The following is a 19,044-nucleotide window of genomic DNA, read 5'->3' on the forward strand; positions in this document are numbered from 1 at the left end:
GCCCAGGTCAAGGACGTGGCAGCAGGTGTCCTGACCTTCAGCTCTAAGTCCTCAGGCCCTGAACAGGACCATGTGACATCTTCGTTTCTGATGCAGATAATCATTCATGATTCTCTGTGCTTAGTCGCTCAGTTGTGTCCAGCTCTTTGCAACCCCACAGACTGTAGCCCACCAGGCTCCTCTGTCCATGGGGATTCTCCAGGCAAGAATACTGGAGTGGGTTGCCACACCCTTCTCCAGGAGATCTTCCCAACCCAGGGATCGAACCCAGGCCTCACTCACTGCAGGTGGACTCTTTACCATCTGAGCCACCAGGGAAGCTTATATTAAAAAGAGATATCATCTCCTTGCTGTTTTGTGAAAAAGCAATGCCATTCTTTCTAATAATGTGGTGGGGGCAGGAGAAGAGAACATACTCTTGTACCTGCTGATTTGAAAGAGAGCTGCCAGGGTGGTGGGGCCAGCATCAAGGGAGCCCGCCCAGGAGACCTTTGCTGGACGCTGGGGACAAGGGGCTGTCAGACCTGCTCATTCCATGACCTGGAGGAGGCTGGCTGGAGAGGATGCAGAGCCAGCCAGAATGAGAGCTAGAAGAGGCCTTCCAGGTCATCCAGCCCCCGGGTCTGCAGCTGACAGAGGAACTCAGACACCACTATATTCTGGGGAGTCTAGTCAGCCCAGAGCTCCAAGTTCTTTCTAATGTGCCTATGGTTCTCCTTCTGCCCCACCTCCTCTGAGGACTCCCACCTACAGCCCCCAGGGGCATCTGGGGTCACTGTTCATTATCGAGAGCAACTGAGAAAGAGGACACTCAGGTCGACTGCTGGCCAACAAAGAATTAGGGACAGGAACCCAATTCCTAGATCTCTGGTTTGGGTTCATGTCTGGGAAGCTGCCCCTTAATCCTGAGTGGCCCACAGCTCCTTTGAGGTCCTGACTCCTGCTTCTGGCATTTATCCCTATGGCCAGCCTGGAGGATGAAGGAGATGAGGCACTGGGGAGTCTTTGTTGGGCACCTTCTGAAGCAGAGGGGACAGGCTGAGAGCCCCTGGGAGGACGTGCTGTGAACACACGACTAATGTCCGTCTGCATGGATTTTGGACATCTGGGATTTAACAGGCAATGCTTAAATCCAGAGGGATTTATAAGCCTGTTTGTCCACATTTCTATGAATTGGATAAGGAAGAAAACAACAGTTTCTATGTCCGGTGCTGGAGGAAGCTGTACTCTGAGCATCTTCATATGATGTCACTCAAGGTCAAAGGGCAGATGCTATTACCTGTATTTGACAGAGGGGACACCAGGGCCCAGGATGAGCTCACAGGAAGCCCGGCCAGAGTTATGGATGCCAAGCTCGATGCCTAGTGGGTGGTCTGCCCAGCCCCCATCCCTAAGCTCCGCCCCCCAGAGCCTCCTCTCAGATCTGGAAATTGGAACCAGGACAGCACAGTCTCGCCTGGCCTCAGCTGGTCCCATGAATGGAGCAGCATATTATTTTGTCACATGGATGGAAAAAACTGAGAAAGCCTATTAATATATGAAGAGGAGAATAAAAGACGATGTGCACACAGGGACCTCTGCTCAATGTTACGTGCCAGTCTGGATGGGAGGGGAGTTTGGGGGAGAATGGATACACATATATGTATGGCTGAGTCTCTTTGCTGTCCACCTGAAATTATCACAACATTGTTAACCGGCCATGTGTGCATGTGTGCTAAGTCATTTCAGTCGTGTCCAACTCTTTGAGACCCTATGGACTGTATACAGCCCACCAGGCTCTTCTGTCCATAGGATTCTCCAGGCAAGAATACTGGAGTGGGTTGCCATGCCCTCCCCCAGAGGATCTTCCCAACCCAGGGATCAAACCTGCATCTCCTGCAACTCTTGCATTGCAGGCAGATTCATTACCTCTGAGCCACCAGGGAAGGCCTTAATCGGCTGCTGCTAAGTCACTTCAGTCATGTCCAACTCTGTGCGACCCCATAGACGGCAGCCCACTAGGCTCCCCCGTCCCTGGGATTCTCCAGGCAAGAACACTGGAGTGGGCTGCCATGTCCTTCTCCAATGCATGAAAGTGAAAAGTGAAAGGGAAGTCGCTCAGTCATGTCCGACTCTTCGTGACCCCATGGACTGCAGCCCACCAGGCTCCTCCATCCATAGGATTCTCCAGGCAAGAGTACTGGAGTGGGGTGCCATTGCCTTTGGCTACACACCACTATAAAATAAAAAGTTAAAGAGAGATGGTGTGAGAAGCAGAGAGTGAAAGAGTGAGGTGCTGTGTTTCCTGCAGCCTCCTAGGTCTCACCGCGAGCTCCCTGGGCCTGACTGTTTAGGACTTTGGGCTCCTGGCGACACCCACATCTTTATAAGACACCTTTCTGTTTGCTTACGCCAGACGAAGCAGGTTTCTGATAAGCAGGGTAAACAGATCTGTGGTCTCGGTGTCCTGAACCCTCTCCCCCAGCCACTCACCCTGCACCTCGCCAGGGCAGAGGCTCACCGACTCCCGGGATGAAGGCGGCCCTGCTGTCTTGCCAGCACTGCTCTCACAGATGGGGTAGGTGCAGCTGGCCCCCTCCCTCCTTCACAGCAACCACCTGAGGGTTTGAGCAGAATCTGCTAATGGAGCCCAGAGAACCCCTACTCCAGGCCTCTGCCCCTGCTGAAAGGTAATCTGGGTGTCTCTAGCTGACCACAGGCGGGCAGGGGTTACTTGGTGGGGGTAAAAGCCAAGGGCAGTGATGTTGGCCTATCCCCTGATGGCCCTTGTGACAGAGGCCCCAGGAGTGTGCATTCATCCACTCACACATGCCTGCAGCCCCTCAGAGCCCTTTCCACGCCGGGCACGGCCCAGTTACTGGGGACACTGCAGGGAATGTGTGGCTCTGGAGCTCATGCTTCTAGAGCAACAAGACTTGTGACCAAGATAATGTGGACTCTATGAGCACGACGCCACAGACACAACAAGGAGATACGACAACAATGAGCAGGGTGGGGATGGTCCTGCTTGGGTGGGGTGGTCAGGGAAGGCCTCTCTGAGAAGGGGACATCTCATGGGGACCTGATGATGAGGGAGACACAGCCATGGGAAGGTGGGACCGCCTCAGCAGGAGAGAAAGCCATAATCTAGGAGGTCCTGGTTGGTCACCAGCCCCTGCTGTATTCCCAGGACAGAAGAAGGCTGGTGTGGCTGGGCTGTGAATGGACCCTCTCAGGACACAGGAAGGAGCTGGTTTGTTCCAAGTACAATGCAAGCCGTCAGAAGGTTTCCAAACATGTCATTTAGTGCACCAACTGCTGGGGGTTCAAGGAGAAAAAGACACACTTTGTGCCCTCAAAACCAGCCAGACCTGCAAATTGGCAGGTCGAGCAGTGATCATAGAGGTAATACAGGATCCAATCAGGTTGCACAGGCCAGCCTCCCATGAAGCCTCGAGGCCCAGAGGGTTGGAGGCTGGAAGGTTAAGTAGGAACCAGAAAGGCAGAGAAGTAGAGATGAGGATGGGAAGGTGGGGGGGGTGGGGGGAGAATTGGGGAAGTGGCTGGCACAGCTTGGGCGAAGACCTGAGGGCAGGAGCCCAGGACAGTCCCAGGACTAGAGTGACACACTCTGCTGTGATCTTACAGTGACCATGTTCAGGATACGATTTGACTCAAGTAACCACAAATACGTCTGATTCAGGTCTTCATGACAACCAGCCTACATGGAGGTCCTTCTGAGCCACCATCACACCGCCAGCCCGGGAGTGACAAGGCCGGCCAAGCACCTCATTCTCAGCTACATCGGGGACCACAGGATTCTGGGACAGTGGGCAATGGACAGCCACTTGGCTGAAAGGCCTAAATCTTCTGGGATCTGAGACAGCTGGCAGCTGGTCAGCTTCAGGTAACAGTGCCACTGCGCTCTCCAGAGCAAACTGCCAACTGCTCCCCCAGGGCTGTCCAAGCCAGGCAGAGAGGCAGGTCCTCTGACCCACTGGCCCAGCAATGAGGTCGCCCTTTGAGTTAATTGATAGAGCACCCCGACTTCCCAGGTGGCTCAGAGGTAAAGAATCAGCCTGTGATGCAGGAGGCGCAAGGTCAATCCCTGGGACGGGAAGATTCCCTGGGGAAGGGATGGCAACCCATTCCAGTATTCTTGCCTGGAAAATCCCATGGACAGAGGAGCCAGGCAGGCTACAGTCCACGGGCTCACAAAGAGTCAGACACGACTTAGTAACTAAACAGCAACAGCAGCAGGATGAAGGTGTCGTTTCCAGAAAGATCCAGCATTTGGGACAGAGTAGCAGGACCGGGTGGGGCACTCCAGCAAGAAAAGAGACAAGCGGTTGTCTTGGGTCACGTCTACAGCCGACTCTCCCCAGGACTCCAGAGCGCGATGCCCATAAAAGCTGACACCCAGCCAGGACACTGGGAATGCTGAAAAGTGACACTGAGGACTCAACTCTAATTAAGAGACAAGTTAGAAACACAAGCGCCTGTCGCACCAGGACACGCACAGACCTGTCGACAGCAGGAGGCAGGCCACTTGAAAGAGCGAGTGAGACCTCGATCTGCCTCTGCCAGGAACGTGGTTCTCTTAGGTGTGTAAGCATAAGGAAAATGTGCACTCTGGGCGTGTCTGCTAAGTCGCTTCAGTCGCTTCCAACTCTTTGCCACCCCGTGGGCTGTAGCCCGCCAGGCTCCTCTGTCCATGGGATTCTCCAGAGTGGGTTGCCGTGCCCTCCTCCAGGGGATCTTCCCAACCCAGGGATCAAACCTGCGTCTCTCATGTCTCCTGCATTGGCAGGCGTGTTCTTTACCACTAGGGTCACTTGGGAAGCCCCAGTAAGATGTGTGTACGTGTGCTTAGTCTCTCGGTCGTGTCCTACTCTGCGACCCCATGGACAGTAGCCCAGCAGGCTCCTCTGTCCATGGGACTTCCCAGGTAAGATTATTGAAGTGGGTTGCTTTTCCTACTCCAGGGGATCTTCCTAACTCAGGGATCAAACCTCCATCTCCTGTATCTCCTGCATTGGCATACAGATTCTTTATCACTCATGGTAAAGAATCATGATTCCTTATACCCAGTGGCCTTTCCTGCCCGAGGCTCCAGGAGCAAGGCTGGGTCACGTGGGATGAACTGTGAGCCCAGAACTCCAGGCTTCCTAGGTGCTCTTATCCCCTCCCCTACCGCACAGAGGCTGCGGCCCCCGGATTCTAGCAGTGGGGTCTCTGGAGGGGCCTGATCTCCCCAGGCCTCAGCTTCCTAACCTTTAAGACACAGACTATCTTCCCTTCCCTTGAAACCATAGAATTTTAGAGTTGGAAGGAACCCTAAAATCCTCCCACTCACATGCCTTTGTTTATACAAGAAAAATCTGAGGCACAGAGAGACAGGAAAGTCCTACAACGTCACACAGCATTTCCACAGCTGCCGCACAAAGCCTGCCCCCTCCAGCAGCGGTTTTCAAGCTTAGAGAGTGTGCACTGCAAGCCCCTTTCAGGGAATATTGTTGTTTAGTCACTAAGTCGTGTCCAATTCTTCTGCAACCCCATGTACTGTAGCCTGCCAAGCTTCTCTGTCCATGGGGATTATCCAGGCAAGAATACTGGAGTGGGTTGCCATTTCCTTCTCCAGGGGATCTTCCTGACCCTGTGATCAAACCCAGTTCTCCCACACTGCAGGCTGATTCTTTACCACTGAGCCACCTGGGAAGCCCTCCAGGAGGTGGCAGCACCTAAAATGCAGATGCCCAGGCCTCATCCACCAGGCCAACATTCAGTGGGTCTGGGGCCCCAGGAATCTGCATGTCAAACAAATTCCCCAGGGGTCAGCACACAGAGGCTCCTCATCACCTGGGTGTTTTCATTTCCGACCACCTCGTTGGGCTGCTGTGAACAGAAGACAACGGGAGGGACTCATCTTCCAAGAAGGGTGCTGTCCTGCCACTTCCCTGTCTCCCAGACCCTCCCCTTCTCTCCCTCTCTACCCCACTGTCACCTGAGCGAATTCCCATGTCTGTATCTTCCAGGTCTGGAGCTCCTTTGAGTCTGCAGGTGGACTCAAAGAAGGATGGTCACTGTTCCCTTGAGGGCACAGTGTCCTACCTGGCCCAGAAGCTACTGGCTCCTGGGAGAACCACCAGAGCAGGAGCAGACTCTGGGGCTGGAAGGGCAGCCAGCTGTCCCCCAGGGGAGTCAGGGACGGTAGAACAGAGCAGGGGCTATTCCCACCCTCCTGTTCTAGGCCATCACAAAGAATCAAGAGTGGAGTCAGACACTCCTGAGTGCATGCTCATCTCAGCCACTAACAGCGTGAACTTGTGCAAACCACTTCTTTTCTTTGCACCTCACACCCAGTGGCCAGTTGTGGGTAAAGGTAACTTGCCAGGCATGGGTATTTTTATTAAAAAAGACAGCCCTGGTAAACCACAAACTGCCACCAGAAGGTAGTGAAAGTGAAAGTTGCTCAGCCGTGTCTGTCTCTTTGCCACCCCACGGACTATACAGTCCACGGGATTCTCCAGGCCAGAACACTGGAGTGGGTAGCCTATCCCTTCTCCAGGGGATCTTCCCAACCCAGGAATTGAACCGGGGTCTCCTGCACTGCTGGTGGATTCTTTACCAGCTGAGCTATCAGGGAATCCACTTGATAAAACACAGGATGGCCAGTGATGTGAATTTCAAAAACAACAAATAATTCTATGTGTGTGAATATCCCAAACGTTGCACAGGACATACTTATACTAAAATGTTATGCATTTGTTTACCTGAAATTCAGAGTGAATTACCATCCTGGGATTTTGTTTTCTTGCTTGGGGTTTGTTTGCTTGCTTGTTGTTGCCAAGTTGGCCGGTGAGCCTTCCTTCAGATCCAGCCCTGGCAGGCTGGCTCCCCCAGACCCCTCTGCCCCCAAAAGCAGAGCCCTGCAGGAGTCTGCACAGAGGGGACCGGCCAACCCCGTGGTGTTCCACCAGTGACCAAGCGCTCCCATCCGCGCAGAGGCTCACCTGGCAGGCATCGTGTTTTTGTGCTGTCAGAGCTCGTCAAGGTCACTGGTTCAGCCTGGTTTGCTTTTCTGGAGGAGGAAGGGACAGAGGAGGTGATGGCAAGGGCTTTGCTGGGAGGGTGGCAGGTCTCTGCTCTTTCCTCTGAATTCTCCTACTTAGGCCCTGCCTAGAAAGCCCTAGAGCCTGTGCCCCAAGGCGCCTAGTTTCCTTGGCAGGAAGTGGATGGCCTCCAACTTCCGGGAGGCCAGGAGCCAAGAGGTCCTGATGCACCCCTCCTTCAACTGCATTTAACTCTCTGTATGACCTTGGGCAAGTCACTCCCATCAGCTCTCCAGGCCTTCTGGACAAAACAGGGTAATAACAGCATTAATGCTTATTGGTAGTTCCCGTGTATACCTTGTAGATCCATGGTTCCCAATCTTTTTGACACCAGGGACTGGTTTCACGGAAGACAATTTATCAACAGACAGAGGGCAGGGGATGGGATGGTTTGGGGATGATTCAAGTGCATTTACATTTATTGTGCACTTTTTCTATTATTATGACATCAGTTCCACCTCAGATCATCAGGCATTAGATCCCAGAGGCTGGGGACCCTGTTATAGAGGCTACCCTTCTAATCCTCCCCACAGCCCTGTGAGGTGGGTACTAGCATGATTCACATTTTACAGGAGAGGAAACTGGAAGGCAGAAGCACACACAACCAGTGAGAGGGGGAGACAGCATCTGAACCAAGCAGGTCTGGGCTGGAGCCTGCGCTCTCAGCCCCTTGCCAGACGCCTCTGTGAAATAGGAGAGGCCCGAATGCATGAGGAGAAGGGAAAGGAGTGATTAATGCCTGCCCATCACCTACTCTGCTAAAATCACTGTGCCTTTGATAGAGAGGACCTCACATAACCCTGGCCACAAACCTGCTATCGGATTCTGTTCTTCAGTCTGAAGTTAGCGCAGGGAAACGGAGGCACAGAGAGGTCTGGGACTTGCCTAGGGTCACAATCTGAGTCTACATCAGAACCCAGCTCTCTAGCCTCAAGGCCTAGACTAGGTGATCCACACTCACCCACCCCACCCCACCCACTGCCCCGCTCTGGTTCACAGAGCTTAAGACCCTGCTCTGGCCACAGGCCATGGGCAGTGAGGTCACAGATGTTCTCAGTGCTTCACCCCATGAGACGCCGGGAGCCCCCAAGCTGACCTCCTGCTGCCTCCATCTTCCCTTCCTGAATGAGACCAACCCTCTACCAGGGCCTGGACACTCTTCCTTGGTCTGGACCTGTCCATCCTTAACCCCCACGTCTCCATCTGGTGGCTCTTTGCTTTCCTATATTATGGACAAGAGGAAGAATAACGTTTGCTATTCTTGCGTGCTCATGGGTGCTTAGTTGCCTCGTCGCGTATGACTCTGTGCAACCCCATGGACTTCAGCCCTCCAGGCTCCTCTGTCCATGGAATTTTCCAGGCAAGAATAGTAGAGGGGGTTGCCATTTCCTACTCCAGGGGATCTTCCCTACCCAGGGATCGAACCCACCTCTCCCATATAGCCTGCATTGGCAAGCAGATTCTCTACCTCTGAGCCACCTGGAAAGCCCTTTCTATTTTTACTGCTCATTCATTTACCCACATTAAATGACTCTGATACTGACAATCACCAGTCGGACATATTGGTCAGCATTCCTGTGTCCCAATTTCACACAGAAGAAAGAGCGGGGAGGCTCAGAGAACTTAAGTGACCTGCCTAGAGTCACTCAGTTTTTAAGCCAGAACTCCAATCTATGCCTTCCAAATCCAGGGCTCTATAGAGACCTCAGAGGTCAATTAAAGTACTTTAGAAACAAAAAAACTGAGACCCAGACATGACACATGTCCTGGTCAAGGTCACAGCCATCCATGGCAGAACTGAGACTGAAATTCACAGCTCCTGACCCATAACACCAAGTCCTCATGTGAATAACAGTGGGAACCAATTATACTCCCTCAACTGACAATGGGGGTTCATGATGCCAACACCACCGAGAAGCAAAGGCAGAAGCTGTCAAACCCAGGGTGAACCCCCATTCCACAATGAGGTCTGCACCTGGACCTTCCTGTCTCCGGGACAGTCTTCTGGTGGGGAGGGTCTGGGGAGCCAGACAGCAAATGAAGGCAAAGTGTAAAGCTGGGGGACTCTGCACCCTGCACATCAGGTCTTTTTAGAACTTGCTGGAGTGGGAGAGCCAGCCTGGGCTGAAAGTGCCAGCTCAGGAGAGAAATGATTGCCTGGGATGTGTGTTTAGTGACAGTTCAGAATGAATAAGTGAGCACAGGAATTCAGGACATAGATGAGCAGCATCCTTGAATTCTCAATAAATGGAAAACATATATATATATATATATATATATATATATATATTTCTCAAAGATAAATCCACATCAATGTCACCTTTTTTACTGTGGGTCTTACAGCTCTGCTTCCTATTCTGCCAAGCCCCAGGGGCAAGGTGGGAGGCGGAGTCTGGCTCTGAGGGCTCACTGCTGGGACCACGCTCATATGCTCACCAGTGGAAGCCTGGAATCCACTGAAGGTAAGGACAGTCCACCTGCTCAGGGCTCATCCTTATGGATGCTGGGGTCCCCTCTTTCCAGTTCTGCCTTTGCCTCCTTCCTCCTGGCCTTCACAGGGCCCCTTACCTACTGTGCCCTTATGTTCCTGTCTGCCAGCTGGGCACGTATGTCTATGTCACCAACAGAAAAAGTGCACCAGGCAAGCAAAAGGTGTCCCAGCCCAGGAGATTTTTGTTCAGCAATTTCACATCTGGACTGAAAAGCTACTGCAAATCTTTACTGCATCACTGGCTCTTTGCAGGCTGCTCTTATTCCTCACCAGGAATATTCCTTACCCCTTTTAGGCAGAAGAGCAAATTGGCAGCTGAGAAATCAAAACCACTGAGCTCCAGAAGCTATTAGAGAGCTCTTAGAACTGGTGCACTCTCTCTCCATGTTCAGGGTACTGAGTGACACTCAGAGTGCTGAGTGTCACTCAGAGTGCTGAGTCGCTGCTCACACAGTAGGGAGTTTTCCACTTAGGAGGGGCCCAGAAATAAGGCACATCCATCATTGATATTGTTGTTGTTTGGTCCTGTCCAACTCTTTTGCGACGCCACGGACTCCTCTGTTCATGGGATTTCCCAGAAAAGAATACTGGAGTGGGTGGCCATTTTCTTCTCCAGGGGATCTTTCCCACCCAGAGATCAAACTCGGATTCTTTACCACTGAGCCACCTAGAAACCTCTACCTCCACCAGTGCTAGGGCCCAAGCCCCATGAGACGATCTGGGAAACCCAGGTTCCAAACATTGTTGGAGGTAAACAAAGGGAAAAGCATAGCAACAAGGCCCAGAAATTCCAGAGAATTCCAATGTGTCCCTCCCCACTCTCCTTCCCTAGGAGAGTCCCAGGAAAAGTTCAGGCTGGGAACGTGCGAGGATTACACCTGGAGCAGCTCTCATTCAGGGCAGTGGCCATGAGCGACCAGGTCTCTGCCCCAGAGGGCTGCCCCGAGGCTATCCGGCTGTCGCAGCCTCTCCCTGCGCTGTCCCTCTGTCCCCCTCCCCCCGCCCCCCCCCCCCACCACTCCCCCGCGCAGACTCACCTTTGGGCAGCTTGGACACGTTCTCCTGGATCCAGGAGAAGAGGTGGGCGAAGTCGCAGTCGCAGAGCCAGGGGTTCCCGTCGAGGCGCAGGGTGCGCAGCGCGGGGAGCGCGGTTAGGGCGGCCACGTTGAGGCTGCGCAGGTTGTTGTCGTTGAGCTCCAGCACCTGCAGCGACTCCAGGGTCTCGAAGGCGGCCTCGTGCACACCAGCCAGGTTGTTGTTGGCCAGGCTTAGCTTGACCAGCCGCCCGGCCGAGCGGAAGGCGCCGGCGCCCAGCTGGGTCAGGTTGTTGTAGCTGAGGTCGAGGAAGGCGAGCTTGGCCGAGCCGCTGAACGTACCCTCCTCCAGCGAGCGCAGCGAGTTGTTCCTGAAGTCCAGGTAGACCAGGTCGCCGTAGAAGATGAAGAAGTCCTCGGGGATGTGCTGGATGCGGTTACCAGCCACCAGCAGTTTGCGCACGTCCAGGGGGAAGGGATCAGGCACGCTGGGCAGTCCGCGGTCGCGGCAGTCCACGGTGTGCGGGTCGGTGCAGGCGCAGCCCGCGGGGCACGCGTGTCCGGGCTGGAGCAGCAGCAGGAAGCTAAAGAGCCCCAGCGCCGCGGCGGCGGCGCCGGTGGGGGCGCGGGGGGCGGCGCGGGGGCGCATGGCCTGGGCCCGCGCGATCGGCGGCGACGCGGACGCGACTCGGGTTGAGCCCTGGCGCGGGGCGGCTCGCGGGACCCCGGAGGCCGGGCGCCGGGAGGGCGTGCGCCCGGGAGAGCGGGGGCGATGGAGCGCAGCGCGGACCTACCCCGGGAGCCCGAGCGGCCGGGGCGGAGGTGGGGGAACTGGGGACCACGGAGGGAGGGGCGACGGACTCGCGAAGGATTTACCCGAACAGGAAATTAACCCGCTGGAAAATCCCGGAGGAGAGGCGGGAGCGGTAAGGGTAGCGGAGTGGCCGTCGCCAAACGCGGCCCCGCCCGGGCAGCTTCTTTCCGTCACCGGGCGATAAGACCTGTCGCGCAGACTTGGCGCGGGACACTCGACGACCAAGTTCAATTCCCACGAGCCCCCAACCCCAGTGGATTTCTGAGGGCGTGTCGGGGGCGTGCCCCCCCTGCCCCCCGCCCGCCAGGTGCCAAAGCTCGCTCCCCGCGCGCCACCCCTGCTGCAAACGGGAGCGCGACCTGTGTCCCTCTGGCTCTGCGCCCGGTGCAATTCTGGCAGGCTCTCGGGGGGAGGGGGGGGCGCCGTGCCCGGGTCTGCCGAGCCGGCATTGGGCGGGGCTCCAGCGGGCTCCAGGGAGCTTCAGGGTGGCTGACCTTCCTACCTCGTTTCCTCTGGCACTTAACCCCTCTCACGGAGGCTGGCGGGGTCAACCGAGGCGGGCGCTACCAGGGCTCCCGCTGTGGCCCGAAGGAAAGCCAGGACCAGTCAGCAGTTTCCACGCTGGCCCGAGTGTGTAGGGGACCTGGCAGCCACCGGGCGCGGATCCTCTGCTGGTCTAACCAAGGCCTAACCGAGAGGCCACCTGGCCTGGGCTCAGAGGCCCGGGTTTCCCGTTGTGTGGCCCGGGTACCTGTGCTTCCTCCTCTCTGGACCCCGTGCACCCCGTCTGTCAAATGCGAGACAGTAATATGTATGACTCCAGCTTGTGGGGAGGAAGACAGAGTCAAGAGAAAGAGTTTAAGGATGAGCTCTTCCCTGCTAATTTCTACCCTCTCCCCAGCAAAACCCCAGCTTTGGTCCCCAAAGGTAGGTGGTCAGAGAGGACAGCAAGTAGTATGTGAGTTTAGCCCTCCTCACTTCACCCACCCCTCAAATCAAACTCCCTTCCCTCTCCAGCCCCATTTTAGAAACTTTTCTAAGGAGAAGTCCTCACAGAGCCACCAAGAGATGGTTCTGCTGTTGGCTATTTTGGTCCAAATGTCCTGTAATTGATAAGCTCCCACTGGACCAAAATAACCTAGCAACAGCTGTTGGGCAGCAGGCCCCCAATACCCTGCCCTGGGCCCTGGCCCCTGGCCCCAAGCAGATTGGTGGAGGCTTGAATTCTGAAGCCGCAAAGCTAAGCCCTCGGCCTTTTTCCAAAGGTATGTGAGGCCTGATGCTTTCCAATGGATCAAAACCCTGAGCCTCTGGGATTGAGCCAAGGGCTCAACAGAGAATGAGTGTTTGCAGGAACCCTGGGAAAGAAGGGGTACAGAGCCCTGGGGGAAGCTTTGAGGGACTTGGGGTCCTGTTTACACCCCCAGCCTCCATGCCAGACCTGCTGAGTTTCCTGTCTGTCCCCACTCTCTTGGGGTCTCTTGTCTTTGTCGTCCCCAGCTGCAAGAGCTCAGCCCCGACTCTGGTCTCTGGCGGTGTTAATGATGCGTTATTGCAGTGTCAAAGCAAAGGCCAGTGACAGAACAAACAGGTCCCCCCCATTGCAACAATCCAGGACCACTCTGGAAGCATCTGCTATACTCTCCACTCCTCGAACCTCAAGCTCAGCTCTGATTCCTCACTCCAGCATAGAGGGGAACCTATTTCTTACTGGTTTGAGCCCCTAACATCACTGCTACAGGGCACCTGCATTTGACTGGGCTGCCATTTTGCATGTGCCTGTGTGTCTGAGTGTGTATCAACCTTCCCTGCCAGTTGATCTGGTTGGCTGGAGCCCTGGCCTGAGTGTCAAGCTCCTGGACTTGGTCCTGGCCCCACTACTGGCTATAGAACTTTCCACAGGCTGCTCGATCTCTCTGGGGAAATACTACCCAGCCTGGGATGCCTGAAGATCAACTCTGCAGAATTTCAAAAACTCTGGTGAGAATTGAGGCTTTATCTATGAGGAGGTCACCCAGAGCAAATGCCACAGTTCTTGGCAATGAAGTCAGTGATAGCCCTAGTTCTTTTGCACTGAGCAGAAACTGGTGACTTTGATTAATGGAAACAGGTGAATTTCTACCTAATAAATGCAGAGCCTTTAGCAAGGGCCTGCAAAACGGGGATGTGCAGTGGTAAGATAATAAAAGGGTCCTCGGTAAGGAGAATGCTGAGAAATGACACTCTTGGCCTTGACTGCCTCCTCTTGAAACTAGAGAGAAAATACCTTCCCTCTCCCCTTTCACAGCTGATGTGAAGGCCACGTGGGGAAATATTGGTTTGGAACGTGAGCTGGAAAGTGTTTGGAGAGACAGTGCATATAAAAATGGCCATAAGTCTTGCTGTGGCAGGAACGCCTTGCTTCTTGCTTTGAGTGTCCCCCAAGGTGCCTTGAATTTAAATCAAAAGCCATTTTTCATGAATAAAAGCAGGAACAGACATGACTAGGGTTCGTGGGATGCAGGGAACCCCTCCCCATATTCCAGGACTCTCATTCCTTGGGAAAATGCAAGGTTTGCCACCTCTGATGCTCCCCCAGCAAGGAAAACATAGCTGTGACCTCAGCAAGGTCACACCGTGAGTCGGAGATAGCTGCTGGAAATAGAACACAGGCAACCGACTCCCCAGCTCCCTCCCCTTGAAGGGGGCCTCTTACAACCCCAGGAAAAAACACTGCAAGTGATGTGGACAGATCTTCAGGGACTCGATTTGTCAACTCCCTTTCTATATTTATGCCCAGAGTCAACACACTTTGTGATTCCTGATCAAGAGGTTCAAAACAGGGGGACAAATACCCAAGGTATCATGTTTTCAAAACCTGATGTCACACGTTCCCCAAGTCACCAAGCAGAAACCCTGGCTCCTCTTCTGAGCTCCCCAAGCTACGGAGCACTGCCTATAAGTGGCCCCTGGTCTGACTCCCCCTGAAATTGGGCCTTGGAAGCTATGTAAGTGGGCTTTCCTGGTGGCTCAGGCAGTAAAGAATCTGCCTGCAATGCAGGAGACGTAGGTTCAGTCCCCGGGTTGGGAAGATACTGTGGAGAAGGGAATGGCAACCCACTCCAATATTCTTGCCTGGAGAATTCCATGGACAGAGGAGCCTGGCAAGCTACAGTTCGTGGGGTCACAAAAGAGTCAGACACTACTGAGCAACTATAATGTGGGTGGGGTCCCCAGGAAATCCCCCACATGGTATCTTGTCCCTAAGCAAAAACCATCTGGTTGTGAGATCAGCCCTCTTGGCTGCTAGACTGACCTCTACATTAGTCCACATCCTAGGCCCTAAATTGTAAACAAGATGATCCCAGTATGGTATGTGCTGGAGTCTGAATTTGGGTACAGGCGCTAGGTTTGAATGATAAGAGCGTGGCTGCTGTTTGGTGATGTCATTTGGGTTACTGGCACGTATCACCTCTGATGAACGCCTGGCTGACCTGGCACCCCGTGGACCCCAAGAACGGAGATGTGCCCTGGCCCTTTGCCTGGGGGCAGGCTGACTCCAGGGAACTGGCTTTCTGCCCCAGGACATTGCTGTGTATCTGTGCCCCCATTAACTAACACCAAGCTCTTTGTTCCCACCCGCTGCCCTTCCCAGCTATCACCACCAGGGGGCTCCATCCACCGCTTGTATAGGTGAGAACTGAACCCTTCCTCTCTCAAGGCGCCAGCTGTGTCCTCGGTTAGTTTGGGGTGGTGAGAGGAACAGTTTTGTTTTGCTCCTCTCTGGCAAGTCTGGACCCACTTTTTGGAAGAAAAGCTCTTGCCCCTGTTTCAACCCTGGAACTGGGAAACGGATCCTTAACCAGCCACAGTGGGAGGCAGATGGTGCTTGTGGTGGTTGTTATTTAGTCGCTAAGTCGTGTCTGACTCTTTGCGATCCCGGGGACTGGAAGATGCCGAGGAGAAGGAAATGGCAACCCACCTCAGTCTTCTCGCCTGAGAAATCCCACGGACAGGGATGGTTGTGGTTAAGAACATGGATTTGGAGTCACACAATCGGGTCAAACTTGTTCCCTGGCTCAGTCACCTCTAGCAAGTTGCTTGATTTCTCTAAGCCTCAGTTTTCCCATCAATGAAATGGGATAACACTAGTACCTACTTCACTGGGTTGTTATGAGGATTAAACGGCGTATCTGTGGAGTGCTTAGCAGTGAGTTTGACATGATAAATGGCCACTTAATTATCTATTTCTTTATTTTTTCACCGATAGCACATAAATATTTAATGGAGGTGGTATTCTTTAGTTAAAGAATAGTGTTTGTCTGAAATATATTTGCCTCTGTGTGTGTGTGTGTGTGTGTGTGTTGTTGTGCACATGCAGTTGTATCCAACTCTTGGCGACCCCATGGACTTTGCCTGCCAGACTCCTCTGTCCATGAGATTCTCCAGGCAAGAATACTGGAGTGGGTTACCCTTTCCTACTCCAAGGGATCTTCCTGACCTAGAGATCAAACCTGCATCTCTTGAGTCTCCTGCATTGGCAGGCGAGTTCTCTACCACTGACCCACCTGGGAAACTCATATTTGCTGCAGGTATATATGTATATTTGTCCTAACATTCTAGAATCAGTTTTAATAACTCTCCCTGCCCTGAACCTTATTCCAAATGTAGCATCTCACACACACACACACACACACACACACACACACACACACTCCTTTAGACCTCTCCAGCTCTGGCTGACTTTGCGAGCCCAGTTGTAGGTGAGCAGCTTCCAGCATCCTGGCTTGGTTGGCCTGAGCGTGGGCAGACTAATGAGACCAAGGACACGGGGTCAGTCCCTCAGCCCGGCACAAGGAGACATCTGTTCTCTGCTCACGGCCGCTGCTCCTAGTGCTGGCCAGCCATCCAGCAAATGTGTGACCTTGGTTAAGGAGGATGGAGATGGTGCCACCCTGTCTCCCGCAGGAGAAAAACACGGAGCACACATCCCACGAGTCAAGGGCACCATCATCCCACAGGCAGGACGCTCAGGTCACAGCAAGCTCGGAACTCATTCAGGCTTCCTCTCCCCTCACACCCACCTCCTGTCCACTGACAAGGCCCCTTGGTGCTATGTCTCTGCTTCCGCTGGGACCTCCTTCGCCCAGACAGGCATCGTCTTTTACAGAAGCCCCCACTGGCCTTTCCTGCTTCCAGCCTTGCCCAATCCCCACTCATTCTCCAGAAAGTCAAAGTAAGCCTTTGAAAATATACACTGGACCACATCACCTTCCTGTCCAGACACCCCCATGGCTTCCTGCGAGTGGTAAACAGACTTCTAAGGAAACCCCCAGTGATCCCCACTAATCCCTGAATGAGGGCATGACTTGTAACTTGCTTCTTTTTTTAACTTTTTATTTTATATTGGAGTATAGCCGATTAAGGGCTTCCCTTGTGGCTCAGCTGGTAAAGAATCCACCTGCAATGCGGGAAGCCTGGGTTCGATCCCTGGGTTGGGAAGATCCCCAGGAGAAGGGAAAGGCTACCCACTCCAGTATTCTGGCCTGGAAAATTCCATGAACTGTATAGTCCATGGGGCCGCAAAGAGTCGGACAGGACTGAGCGATTTGCACTTTCACATAGCCGATTAACAATGTTGTGATAGTCTCAGATGGACAGCAGAGGGACTCAGCCATACACATACGTGTATCCATTCTCCCCCAAGCTCCTCTCCCACCCAGGCTGCCACATAACATTGAGCAGAATTCCCTGTGCTCTACAGTAGGGCCTTGTTTGTTATCCATTTTAAATAGAGCAGTGTGTGCATGTCCGTCCCGAACTCCCTAACTCTCCCCCCACCCGTATAACTTGCTCCTGACATGTTTGGCCAAGGTGAGGGATGCCATTTCTGTGACTCAATCATGAGAGACAGTGACTGCCACCTTGCTATCAGATCCTCTCTGCCGTCACTTTGGCTCATGTGCTCTGATGAAGCGAGCTGCCATGTTGGAGACTCCTGCATAGCAAGGAGCTAAAGATGGCTCAGGTCTACCAGCCCACGAGGAACTGAGTCCTACCAACAACCACATAAGCCCAGTAAACATTTTCGCTGCAGCCTGTCAACAAGACTAAGCAGAAGACCCACCGAAGGCCTGTCAGACTCCTGACCCACAGAAACCATCAGATTAAAATGTTTGAGGGATCTTTTTGTTTTGGCCACATCATGCAGTGTGTGTGATCTTAGTTCCCCAACCAGGGATCGAACCCACACCCTCTATGTTGGAATCATGGAGTCTTAACCACTGGATTGTCAGGGAAGTCCTTGGTTTTTGTTTTATTTTTATTTTTTAATTTTATTTGTCTTTGGCTGTGCTGGGTCTTTGTTGCTGGACAGACTTTTTTCCCTAGTTGTGGAGTTGGGGGGCTAGTCTCCAGTTGCAGTGCTTGGGCTTCTCATTGCAGTGGCTTCTCTCGTTGGGGAGCATGGGCTCTAGGGTGCTAAGGCTTCAGTAGTTGCAACTCCCGGGCTCTAGAGCACAGGCTCAATAGTTGTGGCTCATGGGCTTAGTTGGAGAAGGCAGTGGCAACCCACTCCAGTACTCTTGCCTGGAAAATCCCATGGACGGAGGAGCCCGATAGGCTTGTCCTGATAGCCTGATAATCGCTTGTCCAAGACTGAGCGACTTCACTTTCACTTTTCACTTTCATGCATTGGAGAAGGAAATGGCAATGCACTCAAGGGTTCTTGCCTGGAGAATCCCAGGGACAGAGGAGCCTGGTGGGCTGCCGTCTATGGGGTCGCACAGAGTCAGGTATGACTTAATAGCAGCAGCAGCAGCAGCAGCATGAGCTTAGTTGCTTCACAGCATGTGGGATCTTCCCACATCAGGGATGGAACCCATGTCTCCTGCATTGGCAGACAGACTCTTTATGACTGAGCCACCAAGGAAGCCTGTTTTTATGTTTTGTTTTGTTTTAAATCGCTAAATTTCTGGGGCATTTGTTACACAGCAAGAGCTAGCTAATACACCTTGGCACTTGGAATAAAACTCTACCAGACCCTGCATGCTCTGCCCCACGTGCCTCTCTCGCCCATTTTGGACCCCTCTCCCCCTGGCTCACCACCCTCCAGCCACTCTGGTCTTTTTGTACATCTAATTTATCATGTTTGTTCCAACCCCAGGACCTCTGAATGTGCTGTGCCCTCGGGCTGGAACACTTCCTGCCCCACTCCACGCCCAGCTTTTGGCATGGTTGGTGCCATTTGGTCATTCAGATATTCTCAGCCCAAATGTCACCTCCTCTGACTGGCCTCCGCTGAGCTCCTTCTCCCCCTGCATCACTTCTGTGCTACCACCTAGTTTTGTTTTCTTCAGAGCATTCCTTACCACCTGATATTACCTAGCCTGCTAGATAATTTACTTATTCACTTTACCTCCTGCCACTAAAATAGAACTTCTAAGAGGACATTTTGTCGTTGTTGTTCAGGTGCTAAGTCATGCCCAACTCTTTGTGACTCCATGGACTGTAGTATACCAGGCTCCTCTGTCCTCCACTATCTTCCAGAGTTTACTCAAATTCATGTCCACTGAGTTGGTGATAGCATCCAACCATCTCATCCTCTGCCTCCCCCTTCTCCTCCTGACCTCAGTC

The 19,044-nt window shown here is 53.4% G+C and overlaps 1 protein-coding gene across 1 annotated transcript in view; it reads right to left on the minus strand.

The window, feature by feature from the left end:
- The window catches only part of LRRC38 (leucine rich repeat containing 38), a 36,099-nt gene extending 24,434 nt beyond the window's left edge, over window positions 1–11,665 (minus strand). The window contains exon 1 of the mRNA XM_070384454.1: window positions 10,620–11,665. Within this exon, the coding sequence (XP_070240555.1) occupies window positions 10,620–11,265 (646 nt within the window). The 5' untranslated portion in view covers window positions 11,266–11,665. The remainder of the gene's footprint in view (window positions 1–10,619) is intronic.
- Between the last annotated feature and the right edge of the window lie 7,379 nt (window positions 11,666–19,044).

Source organism: Bos mutus, chromosome 16, assembly GCF_027580195.1.
Source record: "Bos mutus isolate GX-2022 chromosome 16, NWIPB_WYAK_1.1, whole genome shotgun sequence".
NCBI lineage: Eukaryota > Metazoa > Chordata > Mammalia > Artiodactyla > Bovidae > Bos > Bos mutus.